General features: G+C 38.7%; 1 protein-coding gene across 1 annotated transcript in view; it reads right to left on the bottom strand.

Annotated features, from left to right (window-relative positions):
- atp1a1a.4 (ATPase Na+/K+ transporting subunit alpha 1a, tandem duplicate 4) overlaps nucleotides 1-13,557 on the bottom strand; it is a 16,043-nt gene extending 2,486 nt beyond the window's left edge. Inside the window, 18 exon segments of the mRNA NM_131689.1 lie at nucleotides 92-237; nucleotides 909-1,032; nucleotides 2,666-2,820; nucleotides 2,901-3,069; nucleotides 3,155-3,305; nucleotides 3,374-3,510; nucleotides 3,800-3,975; nucleotides 4,067-4,259; nucleotides 4,342-4,476; nucleotides 4,563-4,871; nucleotides 4,945-5,213; nucleotides 5,285-5,402; nucleotides 6,987-7,121; nucleotides 7,206-7,319; nucleotides 9,437-9,640; nucleotides 13,074-13,133; nucleotides 13,226-13,339; nucleotides 13,490-13,557. Of these exon segments, the coding sequence (NP_571764.1) occupies nucleotides 92-237; nucleotides 909-1,032; nucleotides 2,666-2,820; nucleotides 2,901-3,069; nucleotides 3,155-3,305; nucleotides 3,374-3,510; nucleotides 3,800-3,975; nucleotides 4,067-4,259; nucleotides 4,342-4,476; nucleotides 4,563-4,871; nucleotides 4,945-5,213; nucleotides 5,285-5,402; nucleotides 6,987-7,121; nucleotides 7,206-7,319; nucleotides 9,437-9,640; nucleotides 13,074-13,133; nucleotides 13,226-13,339; nucleotides 13,490-13,501 (2,721 nt within the window). The 5' untranslated portion in view covers nucleotides 13,502-13,557.
- Between the last annotated feature and the right edge of the window lie 13,295 nt (nucleotides 13,558-26,852).

Raw genomic sequence — 26,852 nt, 5'->3', positions numbered from 1 at the left:
CTAGGAACATAAACAGACGAGCAATGTTTACATGATTTATGCTTTACATTTTTTACATCAGAGACGATTTTGGTTTATAGAGGCACCTCACCCATTGCTGGCCATAGCTGTCTTCCAGATCATTGACATATTTGTCATCCCAGTTGACTCGGATTCCTACTAAATCGGAGGGGAGGAATCCGTTTTCGGCGAGAATTACAAAGTAGGAAAAGAATCCTGCGACTGCTTGCATCATACCTAAAAATAAGTACGATGACATTAAAATGAAAGCGTCTATCTGTGGGTTTGAGTTTGTGATTAAGTGCTCATTTACACATGTTAGTTTTCTTTGTATTTATATGTATTGTTTTAAATTCACACATCAAAATCCAGAGCATTCCATTTTAATTAATGGGATTTTTGAAGAAACACTAGGTGGCGCCGTTCATACAACAAACTCTTAGGCATTTTCATTCATTCATTCATTTTCCTTCAGCTTAATTCCTTTATTTATCAGGGATCGCCACAGCGGAATGAACCACCAACTCATCTAGCATATGTTTTACGCAGCTGATGCCCTTCCAGCTGCAACCCAGTACTAGGAAACATCCATACACGCTCACATTCACACACATACACTATGACTGAATTAGCTCATTCAATTCCCCTATAGAGCATGCGTTTGGATTGTGGGGGAAACCAGAGCATCTGAGCACATTTACCATAAATGTTTTTGGTTAACATTTAGTATTAGCATTTGTTGAGTGTCACCATACAGTTTGATATATCGATTGGACCCGGAAGCTGCTTCACGTGACGTCACAATTAACAAGCAGACAGAACCGTAGAGTACTTTTTCAGAACCAGATCAAAGACTGAACACAGAGCAAACCGCTATAAACATCTGTTTAGACTAACCAAGCTCTTACCTATTTGACCATAGGCCATACTGATCAGCCTCTCGTTCACCAGTTTATCTGTTTTAGCATTTCTGGGTTGTCTCTTCATGATGTCACTTTCAGCACTTTCATAGGCCAAAGAGATCGCAGGAACCTGAGGAAACATTAAACAATAATTAACATTTGCAATCCAGAATTGCAGGAGGAATCACAGCAAATTTAAGCAAGCTGCTTCAAAGGAAATTATGTGAACCATTTCTTTAATCTTTTATACCACTCGAGGGAGCCGTCAGGAATTCATGTGCATGGATCAAAGATCATCTAGGGAAGATAAAGGGATTGCTTTGGATTTCCTTTTACAAGGTTTTCTTTTAGACATCCAAAGGGTGCCAATATAAGCTCACACTTCCTTGCTGGGAATGACATTTAGTGCATATCTATAAAAATAATCATTGCGTACAACACATTAAATGTGCTATGAGCAAATTTTGACAAACAATGTTGGTGTCTGAACTGCAAAAAATGCTTTTCTTACCGAGATTTTTTTTGTCCCCTTTTCTAGTCCAAATATCTGAAAGTTCTTAAATCAAGAAGCGTTTTATGGACAAGCAAAACATATTGTCTTGTTTTAAGAATTAATATGCCAAAATGAAGTGAGTTTTTCCTCAAATCAAACAAAATAATTTGCCAATGGGGTAAGCAAAATGATCTTATCACAAATCGAAAAACAAGATTATTTTGCTTACCCCATTGGCAGATTATTTAGCTTGATTTGAGGAAAAACTCACTTCATTTTGGCATATTATTTCTTAAAACAAGACAATATGTTTTGCTTGTCCAGAAAATGCTTCTTGATTTAAGAATTTGTAGATATTTGGACTAGAAACAAGACAAAAAATCTAAGTGAGAAAATAATTTTTTGCAGTAAAAGCATCAAAATAAACAAATCCATAACCCAACAAGATATTCTTGATATCTCCTCTATCATGACTAGACAAATTATGTCAATACTGCCAATTTGGCAGCTAATGTGTTTTGATTATTGGACTGACACTGTTGGCAAAATTGCTTAGTGCACCTTTAAAGATGATGGAAGACAACCTGGTGAAAGTTTATGTTCAAAAATGTTACCCAAACACTTGACCACTTCAGATTTGCTGGTGTAACCCCGCCAGTCCTACACCGCCCAACCCGCTCCGAGCTGTTATCAAACCGGCGATCTTCCGCATGGGAGTCGGGTGCTCTACTAAGGAGGCTAAAGGCCATGGCCTCTAGCGTCTGTCGTTAGAGCACCTTTAGAGGTCAGAGGAGTGAGGTTTACCTGCACAGCACTTGCTAGCTGGCCTCCGTTACACTCACCCCCCTAAACCTCACTCCCATCCGGGTCACGGCACCAATGTATTCCCGCCGGTCCTACGCCACCCAACCCGCTCTGAGCTGGTTTCGAACCGGCAACCTTCCGCATGGAAGTCGGTTGCTCTAACAAGGAGGCTAAAGACCATGGCCTCTAGCGTCTGTCGCTAGAGCACCTTTAGAGGTCAGCGGTGTGAGGTGTACCTGCAAAGCACTTACTAGCTGGCCTCCGTTACACTGGCACAGCTTCAGGCAGGACTCAAACCAACGTTTCAGGCATTAGAGGTAAGCATATTAACAAGGACACTAAACATTGTAGCTTCAAGTGCCAGTTTTTGGAGTGCCCAGGTATAGGTGGCTAAGTCATAGGTAATGTGGTTGAATCACAAAGAAACTATGCAACTAGCAGAGAAATAATGTGTCGTTTCCCATACCATGTCAGTGCCCAGGTCAATGCAGAGAATGGTGACGGTGCCCAGAGGTAGAGGAATATTAGCAATGATGAACAGAAGGAAAGGTGAGATCTCAGGGATGTTACTTGTCAGGGTGTAGGCAATGGACTTCTTCAAGTTATCAAAGATCAGACGTCCTATAGTTAAAGACACATTCGAGGAATCAGTAACCTTCAACGTAACATTTGTAATTCTTTATTAATTTAGGTCGTCGTACCTTCTTCTACTCCAGTGACAATTGAGGCAAAGTTGTCATCCAGAAGGATCATGTCAGCAGCCTGTTTGGATACGTCAGATCCAGCAATACCCATAGCCACACCAATGTCAGCCTTCTTCAGAGCTGGAGAATCATTGACACCATCACCGGTTACGGCTACAATGGCACCCTGATAAGAGTAAACAAAATAATAATTATGTTGAGTTCATGCAGCATAAATACTCTCAGCAGGAATTGATTAGATCTGATGGTACCTGTCGCTGACATCCTTCCACAATGATCAGCTTTTGTTGTGGAGAAGTTCTGGCGAACACAATTTCTGTATGGTGTTTCAGGATATCATCTAGCTCTTCTTCGCTCATACTTTTCAGTTCTCCTCCATGGACCACACATGCCTTCGCATCTCTAAAGGCACACTATGTATTAGCAAACATTTAGATTCAAACTTCTCCATAAGTTTTGCTTTAACATACCTTGGATTAACCTCTCCAACCGGGATGTTCAAACGAGCGGCAATGTCTTCAACAGTCTCATTGCCTTCTGAGATGATGCCGACACCTTTTGCAATAGCTTTAGCTGTAATTGGATGGTCACCAGTAACCATGATTACCTGTAAATAAGATTCAGAGTTATTATTTGATTAACTGAAAGAAATTCAACCAGTATGAACCACAGTGAATATGCTGCAACTAAGGTGCAACATATTCAATCAGCGGATCTTGAATCAAGAACTACTTGAATCTTGATTCAAGATCCTTTACAATAGTCTTGGCTGTAAATCGATGGTCACAAGTAACCTGTGATAGAAGACATAGATGCTTGATCATCTAATTAATTTAATTTAATACAGGAATAAAATAATCAAGGCATCAGTCTTGAATCAAGGTGAAAGAAAACACCTTGATTCCAGCACTCCTGCACTTGCCCACAGCATCTGGTACAGCGGCACGAGGAGGATCAATCATGGACATGAGGCCAACAAAGCACAGGTTCTCAGTGGGGAAGTTCACTTCTTCAGTATCAAATGCAAAACCCTCAGGAAACTGATCATCAGGAAGGCAGAAGTGGCAGAAACCTGTGAGAAATAACACATTTACTTGTGTGAAAAGTCTCAGTTATTAATACACAGAAAACTTCCAATGATAAACCTCGTTTGGGGAATTTACCCAGGACTCTTTCTCCAAGACCTCCAAGTTCAACATAAGCATTCTGAAAAGCATCTTTCATTTCTTCATCTAAGGGCTGCTGTTTTCCCTGAATTAAAATGGTAGAGCATCGATCCAAGATCCTCTCAGGTGCTCCCTTCATCACAAGCAAGTGTTTTGGCTCTGAGGAATTGGGATTCTTGTGGATTGAAAGCTAGAGCAAGGCAGAATCAGCACTGTTAGCAAGGCTAGTCAAATCGGCAAATAGAAAAACCAACACAACATATACACAATACCTGATACTTGTTGGTGGAGTTGAAAGGGATTTCTGCAATCTTTGTGTACTTCTCTCTCATTTCATTGACTGAACCACAGCACAGCTCAATACACTTCAGGAGGGCAGACTCTGAGGCATCACCAGCTGTGTCTCTCTGCAATGCATTGATTCTGTCTTTTATAAAGAGCATCTTGATGGACATTTGTTTACTACAACACCTTTAAACATAAATCAACCCACCTTGAGGATAGGCACATTTCGCTGATCAGCTAGGAAGACGGCACGATTGCAAAGGCCAGCAACACGTGCAAGTGCAGACCATGTAGGAGAGCTCCTGTCAAAGGTGGTTCCACTCTGGTTCTCAGTGGTGTCTGCTTCATGAATCTGGCTGTCGAACCACATGTGAGCAACAGTCATCCGGTTCTGGGTCAAAGTTCCAGTCTTGTCAGAGCAAATGGTAGAGGTTGATCCAAGAGTCTCCACAGCTTCAAGATTCTTCACCAGGCAGTTCTTCTTTGCCATTCGTTTGGCAGTGAGAGTCAGACACACCTACATAAAGTTCCATGTTAGGTATTTATTTTAGCTCAAATATTCAACAAGTGTGCTTTGCACTCTCACTTACAGTTACAGTAGCAAGGAGACCTTCAGGTACATTGGCGACAATAATTCCAATCAGGAAGATGACGGCTTCCAACCATCCATATCCAAGAATCAGGGAAAGAATAAAGAAGGACACGCCCAGGAAGACAGCCACTCCAGTGATGATGTGGATGAAGTGCTCGATCTCTTTAGCAATTGGTGTCTGTCCACCTTCCAGGCTGGAGGCAAGAGTGGCGATGCGACCCATGACAGTGCGGTCACCAGTGTTGATGACAATTCCTCTGGCAGTACCTATTGAATATTTTAACTTTGTAATTAAGTCATTGATTCTGTTAATTATCACATGTGAACTCTCTTTATACCTTCAACACAGTTGGTAGAGAAGAACGCAATGTTCCTGGTCTCCAGTGGGTTATCATTGGAGAAGTCAGGAGTACGAGTCTGGGGTTCAGATTCTCCAGTGAGGGAAGAGTTGTCCACCTGAAATGTAAGGAAGATTACCTTGAATAGGCATGTTGGTACAGGTTTGTTTATGTTTCTGGTTTGGTGTTTAACTCAGTGGTGTTTAGTTCTGCTCTGGAGGGAGTCTGCATAATTTTACTTAAACCCCACTTACACACCCAAATAAGCTAATGAATGATAAGAATGTTTGTGGTGTCAGTATCAGTAGCATTGTGGTTAGTTTGCCAACAAATGACGCTACCCAGCAGGCACACAACTTCTTAAGACGTTAATAATACGTTACCCACATAGCAAAATTTCTCTGGCCCAGCTCTGGCCCACACAATCAGGTTTTGCTTGGCCCACATGCCGCAGTGAATTACGGTACATGACTGGACCAAATCTGGCTTCCAGACAAGGGCCAAACACAGACCATATCTGGGCCAAGTCTCAGCCAAGTTAATAACTCATAACTGGGCCTGAACTGGGCCAGATAGGTTGGTGTGTCACGATTGCAATGAAATTGATAAACCTATGGAGTGATGCGCTTTAGGCACACTATGGGATAGCTTTTTCTCAAAGTGACCTGATTGGTAGAATTTTTTTTCTTTACTCAAGAATGATTTTAGTGTATTTTAAATGTGGGTCAAGACTGGCCAAACTCACATGGCCCACTTATCAAATTTTTAAATCTGGGCCAAATACTACGTTTTTCATCTGGCCCAAATCTTGTGTGCCGTCTTAAAAACGGTGCCACCTCTGCCAAACCCGGACCATGTTTGGCCCACATGCTGTATGCCAGTGCCGGATGAATGCCTGCTGTGCCAGCTTTTTGCCAAATCTGGGCCAGAATTCTTTGCTACTAGGGTAGATTCAGGTCATGACGTCTGGTGACCAAATTTTAATGTCTAGCCAGCGTCTGAGGATGGTATTTTGATGTCCAATGAACATCAAATGACACTGATATTTGGTTGATTTTAGGTTGTGTTGAAAAGTGACCAAAATCTAACGTCAAACCAACGTCTTAAACCAACGTCATATTGATGTCAAATACCGACATTTATTCATCAGGTTTGACAACCAAAATCCAACGTCTGACAGACATCTAAGTGGGAACGTCCACACAACCTCAAGCTCTAACATCATTAGACGTTGATATTTGGTTGATTTTATGTTGGACGTTAGACATTGATGTCGGCCTGACGCTAGGTTCTGGCGTCAACCTGATTTTCATTTCCAAACAAAAGGCAACGTCCCCTGTCGCTGAGGTACAACATCAATCTGACGTCATGTTGATGTCCTGGCCTGCTGGGTTTGGTGCTTGTGGCGACCAAAATTAGAATCTCATCTTGAGGTCTTTTGCCTGTCCTGTCTCCCTCTCTTTGCTCCCCATACTTTCCCGTCTATACTCTACTATCCTGTGGAATTAAAGGTATAAGTCCCCCTCCCTCAAAAGCATAAATAAATAAAAGTATATATCTTTGCAAGATCAGTGGTGGTTCGAGGTAGTGTTCGGAAGGCATGTAGATATATATCAATTTAGTTTCTATATAAATTTCTTTCATATTATTGAGTAATGCATAAATGTTCCGTCTGGCCCTGCTAACGAGCTTTAGCTCTTACCTTGCATCCATGTGCAGAGATGATGCGAAGGTCAGCTGGGATTCGGTCTCCACCTTTGACCTCCACAAGGTCACCAGCGACCACCTCCTCAGCATTGATGCTCTTTTTCTCTCCGTCACGCACAACCAGGGCTTGCTACAAAACCAAGATATTTGAGAATGTCTTATTTTTGTGTGGGAGCTGCAGAGCTGATCTGTTAATGGTTTTGGATTTTAGTACCTGAGGAACAAGGTTCTTAAACGATTCCATGATCTTTGAGCTTTTGGCTTCTTGGTAGTATGAAAAGCATCCAGTGATTATGACAACACCAGCAAGCACAATCCCCAGGTAAAGCTGGAAAAGACACACAAGTTTACAGTTTGGCTTTTAGGAATTACATTTTTGCTGCATTAATAATTGTGCATTTATGTCATGTCTAAAACAATTCATATTTAATAAAATAAAAATTATTATGTTTTTATATAATACATCGCACATGACAAACATACTATAATACTTTATAGTGAATAATGTAGTGTTTTGACCCATACTATAGACCTTTTTCATGGCTGCTGCATGGAGGGCGCCATAGCGACCAGCGTCTTCCGGTAGAATGCTAAAATCTTCCATTTACAGCGTTTACAACTGGTAATTTGCGCTCCGAAAATGGGTTTCAATAACGTTTTTAATGTATAACAGAGTGTTTTTGTGACACACAACTTAGAAATGTGTGTGTTAAAGCCGTTATAATCTGTCACTGTGGTTCAAGCATGTCAGAAATACGAGAAAAACGTTCTCCTAGTTCACGTGTCTGCCGTCAGAAATAACAGTGTGTGTGTGCATTCCCGGCCTGTCAGCTGTTAGCTCAGCAGCTCTTTAACACACACACACACACACACAGAGAGAGAGAGAGAGCAAACAAACCAGAGTACTGGCATGAAACTTAACAGGTATGAAAGTCGTGCAATTTACAAAAATTACCAATAAAAGTCTGTTATTAATACTCTGCTGGCTGATTTGCTGTTCATTCTAATCGCGAGCCGTTTGTGTTTTATTTCGTGTGTTGTATTCACCACGGTTTGTGTTTTTCTGTCATTTCGAAATGACACTAGCCTATATTTTCACTTTGTCACAGTTGTTAAATCAGTGTGTCAGTGGCACAGTACAGGCTACGTGTGTGTGTGTCAAACATTTTGCTGAACTACATTAGTTTGGGCTGGTTATATATTTGAAATAAAGAGAAAATGTTGACTTTAGCGATGACGAGGCTTCATTTAAACTGCAGAAGATGCCGTCTGACAACGAGGGGAAAACGCCTCACAGCAGCTGTTTTCCATCCTATTAGATCGCATTTCTTTAAATGATCAGTCCAGGAGATGGCGCTGATGGACAACAGTACTAGTTCAAAGAGGATAAAAGCAGGTAAAATAGACTAAAACTATCGTTTCAAAGCTGTCCAAATGTGACTGTTTACATGCATCAGCTGCCGACCGCAAGTTCTTCGCATTACCCATAATGGGTAATTTTGCGTTCCAAGAAAAAGGTCTATAGAAAAGTGTAATATATATTGTATAGATTCTAGTATATACAACTGTTAATAAAAGCTACTGTATTAACTATATGAAGTTCAACAAACTAATTTTGAGAGGAGCATGTAATATGATTGACCGTGGCTGGTGTCTCATCTGCATTCATAAGTAAACCAATTAAATTTTTCCAAACTCACTATAGCTAGCCCGTCTCGCCTTACAGCCTTATCTTCATTTTTTGAAGAATCCCGCATCCACCCAATCCTCATGTTTCCTCCTTTACCAGAGGGAGCTCTCAAGAACTACCTGATCTTTGACCCCCTTACATGCTCATTGACCAGGCGGGAGCCCTGGGCTCAAGTAACTTCGAGCTCAGGGTTCTCTCCCAGGACAGCATGCCAAATCTGCTATTATTATCAAGCAAAATCTAAGTGTGACCTCTTGAAAGTGAAATGAAAAACTGTAATAAATACTGTAGTATACTTTATTTTTTACTACAGTAAACGGTGATGTATTGTAGTAGTAGTGTGTACTGTGGTGTTTTGTAGTTATACCCTATCCCTGTAGAAAGCTACAGTATTGGATAATTGGTTTGTGTTGCTATAGTTGTTGTGTTACCATACAAACTAAAGATAATTACAACTAAATAATTAAAGTACTTCACTATATGTTGAAAAAAAAACTATAGTGTTTAGTGTAAACTACTAAATTATACATAAACTATATTAATTGTTTTACATATATATTCAAAACACAAATTATTAGCTCTTAATTTTAACAAACCCTGCTGTATTTTCCTGTAATTCATCCAAAGTAGGTACAACGCCATCTTGTGCCGCCTATAGCGACATTAATTCACCTGATCTCGTCATTATGCAAGTACGAACATCCCAGGAAGACTTCAGTGCAGTATAAGACAAGGCTGTTTCTGCTCCAACTTACATTGTCATTCGTGGGATCGTCTTCAGAGGCCGCCTGGATGCCGTAGGCAAGAAAACAAAGGATGGCACCAATCCACAGGAGAGTGGAGAATCCTCCAAAGAGCTGCTTGCAGAACTTGACCCATTCTGGAGTGGTTGGTGGAGGAGTCAACGCATTGGGTCCATCACGAGCCAAGACCTCCTTCGCACGAGAGGAAGACAAGCCCTGGGAACAAAAGTAGATAAAAATCAAGTTTAAATATACTGTCAAAGTCAGAATGATTAGCCCTCCTGACTTGTTAGCCCTACTGTATATTTCCCACAAATTTTTTCAACACATTTATAAACATAATAGTTTTTAACTCATTTTTAATAACTGATTTCTTTTATCTTTGCCATGATGACACATAACATTAGACTATATATTCTTCAAGACACCAGTATTCAGCTTAAAATGACATTTAAAGGCTTCACTAGGTTAATTAGGGTGAAGTTAGGGTAATTAGGCAAGTCATTAAATACAATACAATATGCATTTATACGGCACAATAAAAATCGACCAAAGTGCTGTACATAGAAGTACTAAAGACAGAGAAGAAAGCAGAATATAAAGTAACATTTAACAAATAGAAGCAATAAACAGTGATCAACGAGTATTAAATGTGAGAGAAAATAGATAAGTCTTTTAAGGGTCATGACACCCCCCATTTTCGGTTCAGGTCTACCTCAGAATTTTTTTTATTCAATTCAATTCAGCTTTATTTTTATAGCGCTTTTACAATGTAGATTGTGTCAAAGCAGCTAAATGCTCATAGTAACTGGATCAATTCAAAAGATGCATGATAATGGGCGTGGAGCTCCGCGAGCAAAGGGCAGGAGTGGGCGTGGCCAGCAGGGGAGAAGGAGGGGAGCGAACAACTGTTGTTAGTCGGCTCACAAAAAATGAGACACAAACCGTGAGGAGATGCATGAGTTTATAGTTTGTAAAGTTAAAATGCAAAGAAATAAACAGTAATTTAATGCCCTGCTACATTTGTTCTTCGTAATTTCATACACACAACCACAATTATACCATTATAAAGATAATCCTGTTCATATAAACACTATAAATGAGGACTTCTCCCTCAATCTCCTGAATGCAGACTCAGTGCTGCAGGTATCTCCCTGTCTATTTTAACCATTAGCCCTGTTGGTCATCTGGAGGATTTAGGCAAACACAGCAGCACGGCGATGTGTCTAAATGTGAACACACTCCCATAAACGACAACGTTCGCCATTCTCCAATTCTCATACTGCTCTCCCGACAAAAACGCTTGCTGCACACAAACAGCTTTGCTGTATCGGCCCTGACAGCATCGCGGGGGAAAACATGCAACAAACCCCGCGGATCATGGAAACAAACACATACAACCCTTCATGAATGGCTAAATAGTGTGTGCCGTGGGTCTGTCTCACAGCTTAGCACTGGCAGGTCTGCCTTACCTTCGGAAAGCATGTGCAGTCATGAATAATTAAGAAGCCGGCTCTTCTCATAGGATAAGAAAACTCCACTAATATTGAGAAACCGATGCGTCATCTTTGCACTTGCAGTTTTGTGATATGTCGTTGATTTTGATCCGCCCCAAAAATCATTTTAAACCCGGAAGCTGAAATTAGCTGACAAAAACTCAACATTATCCAGTTTACCCCACAATCAAAGCTGACATGTGCTAACATTGTCCTAACTGATGCTCAACACACACACACATCTGTTAACATCTCAAAAAATACTCCAGGTTTCGTGAACCTTTAAAACAGAGTTAAACACAGTAATCGAGGGGGGGGGGAAGTCTAATGCGAATTGGTGAAGTATTCCAGAGTTTAGGAATAAAAACAGCAAACGCTCTATTGCCTAATTTTTAAGGATTGGTTTATCAGGGAAAGATGTTAATATTCAATTTGTATTGAACAATATGATAATTTTGGGGAAATTTTATATTCATAAATGCAAGTGCCTTAAAACAAAACTACTATTTTTAGTTTCCCAAAAGGAATTTTGGCTAAATCTTTAAAGTTGATACAATCAAAAAGTTGAAGAAGACGGTTTAGTTAATTAAATAAAATTTAATTACTAGAAAACCCGGTGTAACTGTTTGTTTTTTCTTCTTTCTTTCTTTCTTTTAGTTGTGTTTGTGTGTCTATTCTATGGTTTAAGTCAGGGGTCACCAATCCTGGTCCTGGAGGGCCGGTGTCCCTGCAGGGTTTAGCTCCATTTTGCCTCAGCACACCTGCCTGGATGTTTCAAGTATACCTAGTTAGACCTTGATTAGCTTGTTCAGGTGTGTTTGATTAGGGTTAGAGCTAAAATCTGCAGGACGCCGGACCTCCAGGAACAAGTTTGGTGATCTCTGGTTTAAGTGTATCTTTTTGTATTACTATTTTACAGATTTTATTATTTGTGCTCTGTTCTATAAATGTAGATGATAGTTGATATTCGAATTTTGCCTTATTGTAATTGTGTTATAATGCAATAAAACAAAATATTATTATATATATATTTTTAAGGCGTGTTCTGGGCACGATGAGCAAATTGAGATCATAAGATCTCAATGATTGAGAGGGTGTTTACGAGCAGAGCAAGTCTGTAAGGTACTGAGGAGCAAGATTATTGACGGCTTTGTAAACAAATAATAAAATTTGAAAATCAATTCTGTATTTAATGGGTGACCAGTGAAGTGCAGCTAAAACTGGAGATACAGACTCCAAGAGAGTAGTCTAGCAGCCACATTTTGTACCAGCTGCAGATGAGATGGTATAACAGTGATTTGTTCTGTAGACAATCCAAAACTAATATAGCTTAAGGCAGCTAATAATATTGACCTCAAAATGGCTTTAAAATAATGTACAACTGCTTTTATTATAGCCAAAATAAAACTAATACGACTATCTTCAGAAGAAAATATATTATAGGAAATACTGTGACCAACTCTTTGCTCTGTTAAACATCATTTAGGAAATATTTGAAATTATTCTGGCAATAATTAGCTGATGACTTCAGCTGTATAATAATTACTCAATTCTAAATACGATTATGAGACTATGGAGATTGTTGTGAGATACCTGAAAAGCCAAGAAAAACCCAAAAGCATGGATGTCAATGGTGAAAGCCTCATAAAAAAAGTTAATTGGATGATAAAAGGGGCCTTGCTGTTCTTGAGATGCATACTGAAGGTCACAGTACGGCTGAGGGTTTGGTTTGGACCAGGTAGGTGGAGCTATGCTTCACAGTAATTCACCCTAAATATTATGCGCTTAGGGTTCAGACTCATAACTTGCATTCAAAGGCTTAAGGTAATTTTATTTAATAGTTTCTATATGACAGCCTATAATCTTCTGTTTCCAATACATGAGGATCTGCTGTTTTGCCTCAAACAACTCTTAACCAAATCTGCTGTTATTTGACTGGAATGATATATTGAGTTTATTATTACAACAATTCAGTGATTATGAATCACGGTACAAGCTGTTTTTTTCGTCTACTTTTAAAAAATGTATAATATTATAATTATTAATGACATTTAAACACGCATTTAAATCATTTTAGATGCATAATGCTCCCTAAAGATGCATTTAAATAATTTTAGACACATAATGACCCCCAGAATTGATTTTAAACTCACCCTGGTCAGGTCAGTCCCGTATTTGCGGTGAAGCTCGTCTAGCGTCAACTTGTGGTCATCCTGCATAAAGAAAAACACCATTGAATCTTACTACATAGCCAACACTGTTGATTTAAATAATGGAAATTATGTTAAATGCACTGATTTCGCACCAGATCCACTTCTTTCTTAAGCTCATCCATGTCCTTTTGCTTCTTTTTCCCTTTTTTTGGCGCTTTGGCTTCATCTTCTGAAGTTGCCGCCAGTTTGTACTTATCATTTCCAGTCTATATGTATAAAACAATATTTAAGATAAGCATATAAGCATTACCTGACTTCAACAAAGCAGAGTGAGAGATCAGATAAACAGAAGGGAAACAACGGGAAGTCAAAATATACAAAGCAGCATCATAAAAATGCCGCCACGGTCCACTCACTCCAAGCCCCATTTTCCTGGATTATTCCAACTCAGACTTTCAGATGTCCTATTCCGCTTGAGAGCCCTTCCGGAGACAAAAAGCTCCTGTGTGTTCAAGCCAGATTCACTAAATTTATACCCTGCCAACTCACCTGTTTCAGGGAGGAGTTTGTACAGGGATCAGGGAGGAGTTTGGCTGCTGTTATGGAGCCTTAAACATTTATTCAACCTTCATCTGCACAGGTAGGTCAAGTCATTGACAGCTAGATGATAAGCTTAATGGTTTTACTGTAGTGATTTACAGTACATGCCATGGTGTTTTTGAATGATACTGTATATATTATAGTATCTACAGCATACTCTTACAGTTTGGTATATTATCATTGGTTAATAATAATACACTGCAAAAATGCCTTTCTTGCTTAGATTTTTTGTCTTGTTTCCAGTCCGAATATCTACAAATTCTTATATCCAGAAACATTTTCTATGCAAGCAAAATATATTGTCTTTGTTTTCAGAAATATCCCAATATTAAGGGAGTTTTTCCTTGAAACAAGTTAAATAATCTGCCAATGGGGTATGCAAAATAATCTTGTTTTTCCTTTTGACATAAGATTATTTTGCTTACCCCTTTGGCAGATTATTTAGCTTGTTTTAAGGGAAAACTCACTTCATTTTGGCATATTTATATCTTAAAACAAGACATTACGTTTTGCCTGTCTAAAAAAATATTCTTGATTTAAGAGTTTTTAGATATTTGGACTAGAAACAAGACAAAAAATCTAAGTAAGAAAAGGATTTTTGCAGTGTATTACAGATTTTTTGTTTGCTTTGATGCAGCCGTCCACTGAAATTCAACATTTTCAAGACAGTGAACACACAGGCGTAAACAGCAGCACCCATGGTCAAAATGAAACATTATGCTTGCACAATGCACACACCGTGTCAAAACATTTAAAATATGCAACAAAAGCTAGTTTTACCTTCAAACAACACAACTTGCAAACGAGTATATGAGCTCTTTTAATTAACCATTAGACAATGGACAACAAAAAACTAAAGACAGAACTCAGTGTGAATTCTATTTAGGCTGTCAAATTGGCCTTTTTGCAAACAATTTTATCCAGAATAAGAAATGCTTTGATTAAACTTATATTGAATTCATGGCATTTTTCAAACTGTGGCTGAAAATTAAAATACCGTAAAAAAAAAAGGTCCCACTTTATATTAAGTGGCCTTAACTAATATGTACTTACATAGGAATTAATAGTTTGTTACAATGTACTTATTGCGTAAATACATGTATTTACTGTGTACTTATGCTTGATTAAATACATATATGTAATTACATCTGTAATTAACTTTTGTAATTAAACTGTAAATACACTGTTGACCATTCCCTACACCTTAATCCACCCTCAAACCTACCCACACCACCAAACCTGTCCATAACCAAACCTCTATCCCAACTCAAAAGCACGACAAGTGTTCTTAAATACATTATAAACACAGTAAATACATTGTATTTATTTTTTTGATGTAAGTACATAGTAGTTAAGGACACTTAATATAAAGTGGGACCAAAAAATAAGAAATAAAAAATAATTAAATTTTTTTTTAAAGAAGCAGAAAAAGACAAAAGACAAATATTAGAGAAAACACATGTAAACCAATATACAGTCAAATCTATTGGAAATATAGGACATAGCCACTATTGACCTCCTCCATCCATGCTGGCACAGAACAACACAGACCCTTCACTGTTTTTAATGTTTGCAGACTCATTGCTAAGTGAAGATTTGTGTGAAGTAGTGTCAAATCGGTGCGTGAAAGGCCCAGCTTACCTTAATTTCACCATAAAATTCAGAATTAAAAACATTACTCTGAATTTCACAGTTAAATCAGGGATAATAATGTAATCTACTGTGAAACTTACAGTAACGTTGTTGAAATCTGGGAAAACTGCCATTTCTGGTAAACTGTTTATATTAGTATAATTCTTGTGTAGCATCTATAGAATCACAACAAAGAATAAATTAATGTACTTCGCTATATAGCATGATTGAAAAACACTATAGTATCTACTATAAATTACTACAGTATTTTTTTGTATTATTATTATCGTATAAAACTCACCGTTTCCATTTAGCAAATAAAAAAAAACAACCCTATGTACTGATTTGTCTACAATCTTTAGTTTCTCTAGGGTTATGAAACTTTATGTCGATAATTTTATGACTTTTGGCCACTTACCTCCTTCAGTCAATGATGAATGACTGTGTAAATTGTGTCCTTTGGCACCCAGTAATAAATCTGAAAGATCGCAATCTACACACACACACACACACACACACACACACACACACACACACACACACACACACCACTGTGTTTGCCCATAACCAGAATCATATCTCAGAAATCCTGTGAATTCAATCTGTTTTGCATACATTTTTGTCGATGTTGTGTAAACGTATTGCAGTCTTATCTCTGTCAACATTGGATTAAGTTTGGAGCGTATTGAATATAGCACACCACTTATATGTCTGCGAGCGTGTTTTTGCACATTTCCATTTGAGTCTGCGTCCATTTGTTTAGTAAATACTCCTGAAAAAACAAGAGCAGCTGCTCAGAGAGGGCTGTGAATGACAGCATGCGTTACACTACAAAAAATACAAATAATTTGTCGTTTCTAGTCCAAAAATCTAAAAACTCTTAGATTTCTGTAATTTTGCTTACCTTTCTGGCAAATTATTTAACTTGTTAATTGTAAAACAAGAGAATATGTTTTACTTGTCTGGAAAATGCTTATGATTTGAGAATATTTAGATGTTTGGATTAGATGCACGACAAAAAGTAAGAAATTGCATTAATTTTTAAGTGTATCTGTGCACATATTCAAGGTGAAATCAGGGTTGTGGGAAAGTCAACAGTGACGCTCTGCTTCTCTGACACTTGCACTCGAATCAATAACTCTGGTTTTTGTGGTTACTTTTTAATATTTCTTTCCTCATAAAGCTCTGGCACTCATTAACCCAGGCTCATTAAAAGGGGGTTAAAAGCTTCAAAACCTGCTTTATGGAAGCACAGCGAGTCTCTACAAGGAAACATTATATGCTAAAGTAGGCGGTCTGTGACTTAGCCCAGCGACCGCCCTTGAGTTACTCAGAATTCAGGTGAATAATAGATAATCTGTTACTTTGCAAACTTGTTTGGTTTCTGCACTTTAAAAAGCGATTAGTTGCTTTACTTTTTGAAAAGGTGAGTAAACCTGTTGCCTTAAAGGCCACAAATTGATTTTACTTTAAAAAGTGAGTACAACTTAGAACGGTCAACTTGACTTATTTTATTTTTATCATAATTAATTTACTTAATAATTTTAAGGAAACAGGTTTACTCCCTTTTAGGTAGTCAACTAGTCACTTTAAAAGCAATGGGTTAACACACTTTTAGGTAGTCAACTTTAAAAGCAATGGGTTAACACACTTTTAGGTAGTCAACTTTAAAAGCAATGGGTTAACACACTTTTAGGTAGTCAACTTTAAAAGCAATGGGTTAACACACTTTTAGGTAGTCAACTTTAAAAGCAATGGGTTAACACACTTTTAGGTAGTCAACTAGTCGCTTTAAAAGCAATGGGTTAACAGTTCAGTCAACTAGTCAGTTTAAAAGCAATGGGTTAACACACTTTTAAAAAAGTTAACTAGTTTAAAAGCAATAGGTTAACACACTTATAAGTAGTCAACCAGTCACTTTAAAAGCAACAGGTTAACACAGTTCAGTCAACTAGTCGCTTTAAAAGCAATGGGTTATCATGTTTAGGTAGTCAACTAGTCACTTTAAAAGCAATGGGTTAACAGTTCAGTCAACTAGTCAGTTTAAAAGCAATGGGTTAACACACTTTTAAAAAAGTTAACTAGTTTAAAAGCAATAGGTTAACACACTTATAAGTAGTCAACCAGTCACTTTAAAAGCAACAGGTTAACACAGTTCAGTCAACTAGTTACTTTAAAAGCAATGGGTTAACACACTTTTAGGTAGTCAACTAGTCACTTTAAAAGCAATGGGTTAACACACTTAAGTAGAGTCAACTAGTTACTTTTTTAAAGCAATGGGTCAACACACTTTTAAGTAAATTCAACTAGTCACTTTAAATCAATGGGTTAACACACTTAAGTAGTCAACTAGTCACTCTAAATCAATGGGTTAACACACTTAAGTAGTCAACTAGTCACTTTAAATCAATGGGTTAACACACTTAAGTAGTCAACTAGTCACTTTAAATCAATGGGTTAACACTTTTTGTTAAATAAAGCAAATGATTTGATTTTTACAGTGCGTCTTTTAGATCAAATTACTCAAGGTACACTGAAAAAAATTATTCAAAGATGATTCCTTGGATTTACTCAATTTTATTATGTTAAGTGGTTGTAAACAATTTAATTGTGTTAAATTTAAACAAACACATTAAGTTGAACATTATTCAATTTAATTTGATTGTTTAAATTCAACACAAATAAATTGTTTGCAACAGTTCTGCATGCAACACTTTTTTTCAGTGATACAGCTAATATATATTTAACAAAGTGAAAACAGTGATTTAGCGAAGCGGCTCCGGTGCTTCATCCTGTAATTGTTGTGTCTGATACAGGGATTATTTGCAGAGGAAGCACGGTGCATTGAAATGGCTCATTGTGCAGAGATCATTTACTGTATCAGGCACACGTGATCACAGCAGGAGATCCACAGACAGAGCACAAATAGAAAACAGGACTGGAGATCACTGAACGGGGAGAATGCTATATATTCCCAATGTATTGTGGAACAAAAATCTCTGGCCCACATAATAATATGATTTATTATAACATACGTAATCTACAACTTGTTACTTTAAAAGCAATGGGTTAACACACTAAAGTAATCAACTAATCAGTTTAAAAGCAATGGGTTAACACACATAAGTAGTCAACTAGTCAATATAAAAGCATTGGGTTAACACAATTAAGTAGTCAACTAGTCACTTTAAAACCAATGGGTTAACACACTTAAGTAGTCAACTAGTCACTATCAAAGCAATGGGTTAACACACTTAAGTAATCAACTAATCAGTTTAAAACCAATGGGTTTACACACTTAAGTAGTCAACTAGTCACTATCAAAGCAATGGGTTAACACACTTAAGTAATCAACTAATCAGTTTAAAACCAATGGGTTAACACAATTAAGTAGTCAACTAGTCACTTTAAAACCAATGGGTTAACACACTTAAGTAGTCAACTAGTCACTATCAAAGCAATGGGTTAACACACTTAAGTAATCAACTAATCAGTTTAAAACCAATGGGTTTACACACTTAAGTAGTCAACTAGTCACTATCAAAGCAATGGGTTAACACACTTAAGTAATCAACTAATCAGTTTAAAACCAATGGGTTAACACACTTAAGTAATCAACTAATCAGTTTAAAAGCAATGGGTTTACACACTTAAGTAGTCAACTATTCACTTTTAAAGCAATAGGTTAACATGCTTAAGTAGTAAACTAGAAACTTTAAAGGGAATGGGTTGACACACTTAAGTAGTCAACTACTCAGTTGGTGTTTCTGTGTGGAGTTTGCATGTTCTCCCTGGGTTCGCGTGGGTTTCCTCCGGGTGCTCTTTCCACCACAGTCCAAACACATGCGGTACAGGTGAATTGGGTAGGCTAAATTGTCCGTAGTGTATGAGTGTGAACGAGTGTGTGGATGTTTCCCAGAGATGGGTTGCGGCTGGAAGGGCATCCGCTGCGTAAAAAATGTGCTGGATAAGTTGGGGGTTCATTCCGCTGTGGACCCTGAATTAATAAAGGGACTAAGCCTAAAAGAAAATGAATGAATGAATAAATGAACGAGTCACTTTAAAATATAAAATGACACAATATGATATATTATCACATATATAATCTCCAAATCTCTAAAGGCTATTCACTGCCTAGATAAACCCTAAACCAGCCCATATTGGTTTCCGAAGGTTTTAAGAAATTAGTGTCTCACTTATCTGATTTTTATTTTGTATTCTCTATTGGATTCAGCTCAGGTGATTGGCTGGGCCATTCTACAGCTTGATTTTCTTTCTCTGAAAGCATCTGAGAGTCTCCTTGGCTGTGTTTTGGATCATTTTCCTGCTTAAATGTCCGCCCTGGTTTCATCTTCATCCTCCTGCTAATGTAGATGTTGGACTGAAGCATCTGATATTCATTTACACTGAGGAAGGGCAGAGGCTTGCTGAAGAACTACTGAGAGATTTCAGCTTCAGTCTGAGCTTTCCCTGCTAAACTACAACTCCCTTTCTTCATGTGTTCAATACTTTCCCCCTGCGTCATTTCATTTTATTACACAATAACTTCATTTAGATTTGTTTTCTTTGCATATATGGATTTCTTTTGTTGTTACCAACATCTGGTGAAAATTTTGATTCAAGAGCATCTTTAGAGATATGTTTTCTGGGAAAAATGGTGACGTGTTCAATACTAATTAGAAAGAAAAAGTTCAGATGCGAAATCCTCTAAGCGCTATCTGAATTTCCATCTAAAATGAGAATATCAGGCTCTGATATTTATGTTTTTTTACTTTAAAGGCGATGCAAACAACCTATTCTTCACCATAAATGTTAAAAACCGAACCTACACACAGGGGCTTGAGGACAATTGTCATTATAGAAGAAATTTCAGACAAATATACAACTGTACATCATAAAAATTAATGGAAAATGCTTGAATTGTATCCTGTATTCTGAATGCGTCACATAGTGTGTGAGTCTGGGACGTCAGTGTTGCGAGTGCACTCGTCAGTGAGCACTAAGGTCTGTGGAGTGTCTGTAAGAGCTGCTTTTCTCTCTCGTGAGCGCAGAGGGAAATGTCTCCGCAGACATTGGAGATCAACAGAATAATAAACATGACAGCTGTGAGAGAAGCCAGTGTTTCTGTCTCGCACGGCTGTTCTGCTCACAAAGCTGCAAGAGTCTGATTTTAGAAGCTGCTTGTCACTTCTAGTATGTCATCGCTATTCAGTGCCAGTCTGTTTAAAATAGGGGGTTTACACTTGTGTCAAGATTTGATCAGTTTCCTGTGTGAGCGGGCATACTAGTGATGTAAGCAACAGCATAGATTGCATGATTGTTTTGCCTAAACTACATGACAAAAGTCAACTATCCAAGTTTTAGGAACAACAAATAATAAGTTGACTTCTAGTTGATGATTTGGTATCAGAAGTGGCTTATATTAAAGGCAAAGGCTTCTGGATGACGCCTATTTGAGCACAATAAAATATGATGATGTCTTGATGTTGACTGATTTCATTAGGACAGTAAGGTCTGACTCTGCTTAGACTAAAGTCTCATCACTGAACAGAAATAATGTCCAGTATAGAATATAAAGTCCTGCTGCAGTGGAGACAGAATGAATATTGTGTCTGACTCCATCATGAGCTTGGAGGACTGCATCCATACATTTCTGACATGACTCAAATCACTGATTAATAAAGGCATCTGGAATGGCAAAGAAAGCCTTCCTGCAGGACTCCCAGAGTTTAAGACTCTTTGTGTTCATCTTCAATGCCTCCTTCATCATCTTCCCCAGACATACTCAATAATGTTCATATCTGGTGACTGGGCTGGCTAATCTCCTCATCCATCATCAGTGTGCAGCATCCACCAGGGTTAAACCCCTACTCTTTTTCGAAGGACATCCTGGGAAGTTTAACGACCACAGAGAGTCAGAACCTCGGTTTAACGTATCATCCAAAAGACGGCGCTCACTGAGCAGTATTGAGTCTCTCTCACTATACTGGGGCACAGACTGCAGGTTGAGCGCCCCCTGCTGGCTTCACTATTACCACTTTTGGCAGCAACCCAGCTCTCCCATGTGGTCTCCCATCCAGGTATTATCCATCCAGGGAAAACGAACTCTAGTGCGATGCAACCAAAGTAAATAAGGGAGAATAAAAAACAATCTTTTTTTTTTTTTTAGAGAAAAACAACATTCGCTGTTCGGAAAACACAATTGTTTTTGCGAGAAAATGCAACCACGAATGTATGAATGCAATTCCACAATAATTTTGATTGTCATAAGTTTGCAAGAGAACACAAAGGAGAAGATTTACTAATCGTTTCGCTGGTGCAAACCCTCTTTTGCCATTAAAAATATCCAAATTTTTCAAATAAGTTTATGACAGATATGCATGGAGATGAAAAGGCGAGGACACAATGTTTGTAAGAGTTTCCCTTTCGGATGTAAAATGCACAAGATAAAAAGACAATGTTGAAATAAATCACCAACCATGACTCGATGAGGAGTCAATATTCTGGTATTTGCAGTGGTTTTTTTGCCAGTGTTGTTGGTAGATTATCTGCAGCTGGTTATCATCGGCTCTGCTTGTTTATGACCTAATTTGTCCGGCTCTCAGTAGATTATGTTGGTCATTATGGAAATCAGCCGCTGATCTTCAGTGTGTGCACTGTCAGTAAATCACTCACTGCTTTACTCTTATGCTCACTTGTGTGGTAAATGTGGCCCAGTGTTTCTGAGACTCAATCCATCTTCATTTCTATTGCACTTTTACAATGTAGATTGTGTCAGAGCAGCTGAACACAGAAGTTCTAGTAAATTAAAACTGCGTCAGTCCAGTTTTCAGAGTTTAGCTCAGTTCAGTGTGGTTTAGTATTCACTGCTCAACACTGAAGGGCAAATCCATCAATGCGCAGCTCCACAAGTCCCAAACCAAGCAAGCTAGTGGCGGCAGTGGAGGAACAAACTTCACCAATTGACCAAAGTGAAGGAAAAGACTGAGAGGATGTACAGGTCCTCAAAGAAACCCAGTAGTTTTACACGAAATTTTAAAGACTCTTGTGGGAATACAATACGTTTTTTTGTGAGAGAACACGCTTAATAATTGGAAGGAAGGACCAAGAAGGGTTGACCCATTAGTACAGCCCAAACCATGATGATAACTGATCATTTTCAGCAGCAAAAATCAGCAAAATATGTGAGTTTGGTTTAGTTCAGTGGCACTGTTTACATTCTGTGCCTCCAATATGGCCGACTCATGATGTGACATGAAAACACTCTATTTAGGAACTGTTAGGAGAACTTTGTCTGGAGAATATGACGTATAAAATTGAATATGATGCAAAACGTCCTAGATGATTGCAAGATTCCACAAAAACTGTTTTTGTTTTTTGGCGATTTTTAAAATTTCCGGTTGGTAAAAAAAAACAACCTAAATTGATATCCCATGCTGCTGTGTGTGTGAGTTAGCCTTGGAGTAACGATTGATGACCAACTAAACTTCTCTGACCACATCTCTAGAACTGCTCGATCTTGCAGATTCGCACTCTATAACATCAGAAAGGTCCGACCCTTCCTATCTGAACATGCAGCTCAACTCCGTGTTTAAGCTCTTGTTCTCATCAGACTGGACTATTGCAACTCTCTACTAGCCGGGCTTCCAGCTAACTCTATCAAACCTCTTCAGCTGCTTCAGAACGCAGCAGCACGAGTGGTCTTCAATGAACCTAAACGAGCACATGTCCCTCCGCTGCTCATCCGTTTGCACTGGCTGCCAGTTGCTGCTCGCATCAAATTCAAAGCTCTGATGTTTGCTTACAAAGTGACTTCTGGCTTTGCTCCTTCTTATCTGCTCTCACTTCTGCAGATCTATGTGCCCTCCAGAAACTTGTGTTCTGTGAATAAACGTCGCCTCGTGGTTCCATCCCAAAGAGGGAAGAAATCACTTTCCCGAACTCTCGCATTCAATCTGCCCAGTTGGTGGAATGAGCTCCCTAACTGCATCAGAACGGCAGAGTCACTCGCTGTCTACAAGAAACGACTAAACACTCAATTATTGAGTCTCCACTTTCCTTCCTAATCTGCAATTGCCTCTCTGGCTCCACCACTAAGTGTATTACAGGAAAAAAATACTAATATTTAGCTTCTTACACTTTACACACCTGAAACTCGCCTACAGCACTCATTCATTGTTGCTCTAATAGTTGTGTAAATTGCTTCCTTGTCCTCATTTGTAAGTCGCTTTGGATAAAAGCGTCTGCTAAATGACTAAATGTAAATGTAAATATGTGCTTAGTGTATAGTGTGCCATTTTTGGACTCAGCATTGGTTTAAAACTCTGTAGTATTTATTATAAGTTATTATCTTAACACTTTATTTTGATGGTCCAGTTGAGTATTAGTAGACTGTCTGCTTAATATCTGCTGATTCTGCTCCTTCAACAGACATTTAACTGACTATAAGACACTTAGCAAGTACATGCCAACTTACACTAACACCAACCCCAACCCTGACAGTCTACTTATAATCTAGTGAGAATTAGTTGGCATGTAGATGCAATGTAAATTAAATTCAACAAACGGACCATCAAAATAAAGTGCGACCCTTATTATAAATTATTAGTATTTTTGATGTCATTTCCACACTGTGTACGGATTGCGATGTTGAGGAGATCTGCAGCTTTAAAACCCCTTTGTGAAGCACCTGTAATCACCCTGAGTGTTTCCTGAGGGAACGCTCGAGTTACGGGTCGCTCAGAATCAGCCAGTGGAGCAGATCCAGCTCACATAAAGCCTGCTGTGTTTGTTTAAGGCTCGTCCGTCGCATGTGGGGAAACCATTGTTCCCTGACAGAACCAGAGAGATGGAGACACACAGAGAGGGAGAGAGAGAGAGAGAGAGAGAGAAAGAGAGAAGTTGAACCTATAACAGAGATTGGTGTCTCAAGGGTTCAGGTTTCCAGACATCACATCACATCCGTCTGCAACCCTCAACAGACTTTTATTTGTTCCCATCCAGAATGTAAATGTTTCGTATATTTTGTTCCCAGTTAAATGCAAGATGTAATTACAGGGAAAGTTCACCCAAAAATTAACATTTACTCACCATTTACTCTCCCTCAAGTGAAGTTATTCCTGTTTCTTTATTCTGTTGAAAACAAAAGAAGATATGACGAGGAAAACTGAAAATATTTAAGGAAAAAATACTATGGAAGTCAATGGTTACAGTTTTCCAGCATTCTTCAAAATATCTCCTTTGTGTTCAACAGTAGAAAGAAACTTGGAACAAGTAAAGGAGGATTTTTTTTAGGTGAACTATCCCAAGAAGCAAAGAATTCTGGCCCAGATTTGGCATTCATCCGGCACTGGTATACAGCATGTGAGCAAAACATGGCCCAGGTGTGGCACCGTCTTTTATGCGGCACACAATATTTGCGCCAAATATCAAATGTAGTATTTTACCCAGATGCCAACAATGGATATGTGGGCCACATAAGTTTGGCCTGTCTTAAATAAATGGCGACAGCAAGAAGGTCGCTGGGTCGCTGGTTCGAACCTCGGCTCAGCTTATGTTTCTGCATGGGTTTCCTCCGGGTGCTCCGGTTTCCCCCACAGTCCAAAGATGTGGTACAGGTGAATTAGGTAGGCTAAATTGTCCGTAGTGTATAAGTGTGTTTATGAATGAATGTTTGGATGTTTCCCAGAGATGGGCTGCGGCTGGAAGGGCATCCTCTGCATAAAAATGTGCTGGATAAGTTGGCGGTTCATTCCGCTGTGGCGACCCTGGATTAATAAAGGGACTAAGCCGACAAGAAAATGAATGAATGAATAAAGAAAAAAATATATACTAATAATATCGCTTCAAACAAAAAAAAGCTCGCCTATAGTGCATCTAAACCGCAATGCTTCATTGGTTTATTAATTTCATTGCAGTCATGACACACCAACATATCTGGCCCAGTTATAGGTTATTATCTTGGCTGAGACTTGGCCCCGATATACTCCATGTTTGCCTCTTGTCTGGAAGCCAGACTTGGTCCAATCATGTACTGTAATTCACAGCGACATGTGGGCCAACCAAAAGTAGGTTGTGTGGGCCAGAACTGGGCCAGTGATATTTTGCTATGTGGGATCCCTTTAACTCAATGATGTCAAACTCAATTCCTGGAGGGCCGCAGCCCTGCACAGTTTAGTTCCAACCCTGCTTCAACACACTCATCTGTAGGTTTCAAACAAGCCTGAAGGACTCAATTAGTTTGAACAGGCGTGTTTAATTAGGGTTGGAACTAAACTGTGCAGGGCTGCGGCCCTCCAGGAATTGAGTTTGAGACCATTAAGCCTTGAGTTTGACATCCCTGCTGTAAGTCATAGGTCTCAAACTGGATTCTTGGAGGGCCGCAGCTCTGCACAGTTTTGCTCCAACCCCAATCAAACACAGCTGATCCAACTAATCAAGGTGTTCAGGCCTACTAGAGCAGGGGTGGCCAACCCTGTTCCTGGAGAGCCACCTTCCTGCAGATTTCAGTTGCTACCCATATCAAACACACCTGAACCAATTAATTAGGACCTGAACACCATGTGATAATTACAGGCAGGTGTGTTTGATATGGGTAGCAACTGTACGAGAGACTATTAAACGTGTGTCAGTTGGAGCTAAACTATGCAGAGCTGCAGCCCTCTATGAATTGAGTTTGAGACCATTAAGCCTTGTGCTGCATGTGTATTTTACAAACCAGATTAAACACCAGTGGTATTTAGACTTCCCTATTGTACCTAAAGTCTGCTTGAAATCAAACTGTGCAATGTTTATTTTGCAAGCTCAGATTGTTATTTTTAAAGTGAATAATTAATCGATGCCAGTTACCCCACTGAAAAAAATAGTTAGTTTTGTTAATTTTTAATGAGAGACTGCTCACTTGCTTCCACGTGTGGAGTGGTGGTGCTTCAGTTGCGGTCAACCTGAAGGTTTCCATAGAAACTGCACTGTAAAACCCAAAAATAATTAATAATTAGTACTGCAAAATCATACTCAAGTAAAAGTGCCATTACTTGCCTAAACATGTTGTGTAAGGAGAGTAAAAGTATCTGTTGTAAATATTACTTAAAGTATGAGTAAAAAGAAGTACTCAAGACTATAGTGGCTACTGCGCCGTAAAAAATCTGATGCATTTACGTGTAATTTGTGTGTAAACGTGACATTCTGTAGTGCATTAGTTATTGCCCAGCAGGCACACAACGTCATAAGACATTAATATTAGGTCAGATTTAGGTTGTGATGTCAGGTGACCAAAATTCAATTTCTAGCCAGCGTCTAAGTAGAACATTATTTTGATGGCCAATAACGACATCAAATGACGTTGATATTTGGTTGATTTTAGGTTGCGTTAGAAACAGACCAAAATCCAACATTGAGCCAATATTTTAAACCAACATCACATTGACGTCAAATACTGACATTAATTCATCAGGTATGGCAACCAAAATCCAATGACTGATAGATGTCATAGTGCAGGGTTTTTCAAAGTCTAAGACAGTGGGCCTCCCTTTTGACACAACTTATCTA

Source organism: Danio rerio, chromosome 1 (genome assembly GCF_052040795.2).
Source record: "Danio rerio strain M-AB ecotype USA chromosome 1, GRCz13ab, whole genome shotgun sequence".
Classification (NCBI taxonomy): domain Eukaryota; kingdom Metazoa; phylum Chordata; class Actinopteri; order Cypriniformes; family Danionidae; genus Danio; species Danio rerio.
The sequence above is the reverse complement of the archived record's forward strand: the minus strand, read 5'-3'. Positions and strand labels throughout refer to the sequence as shown.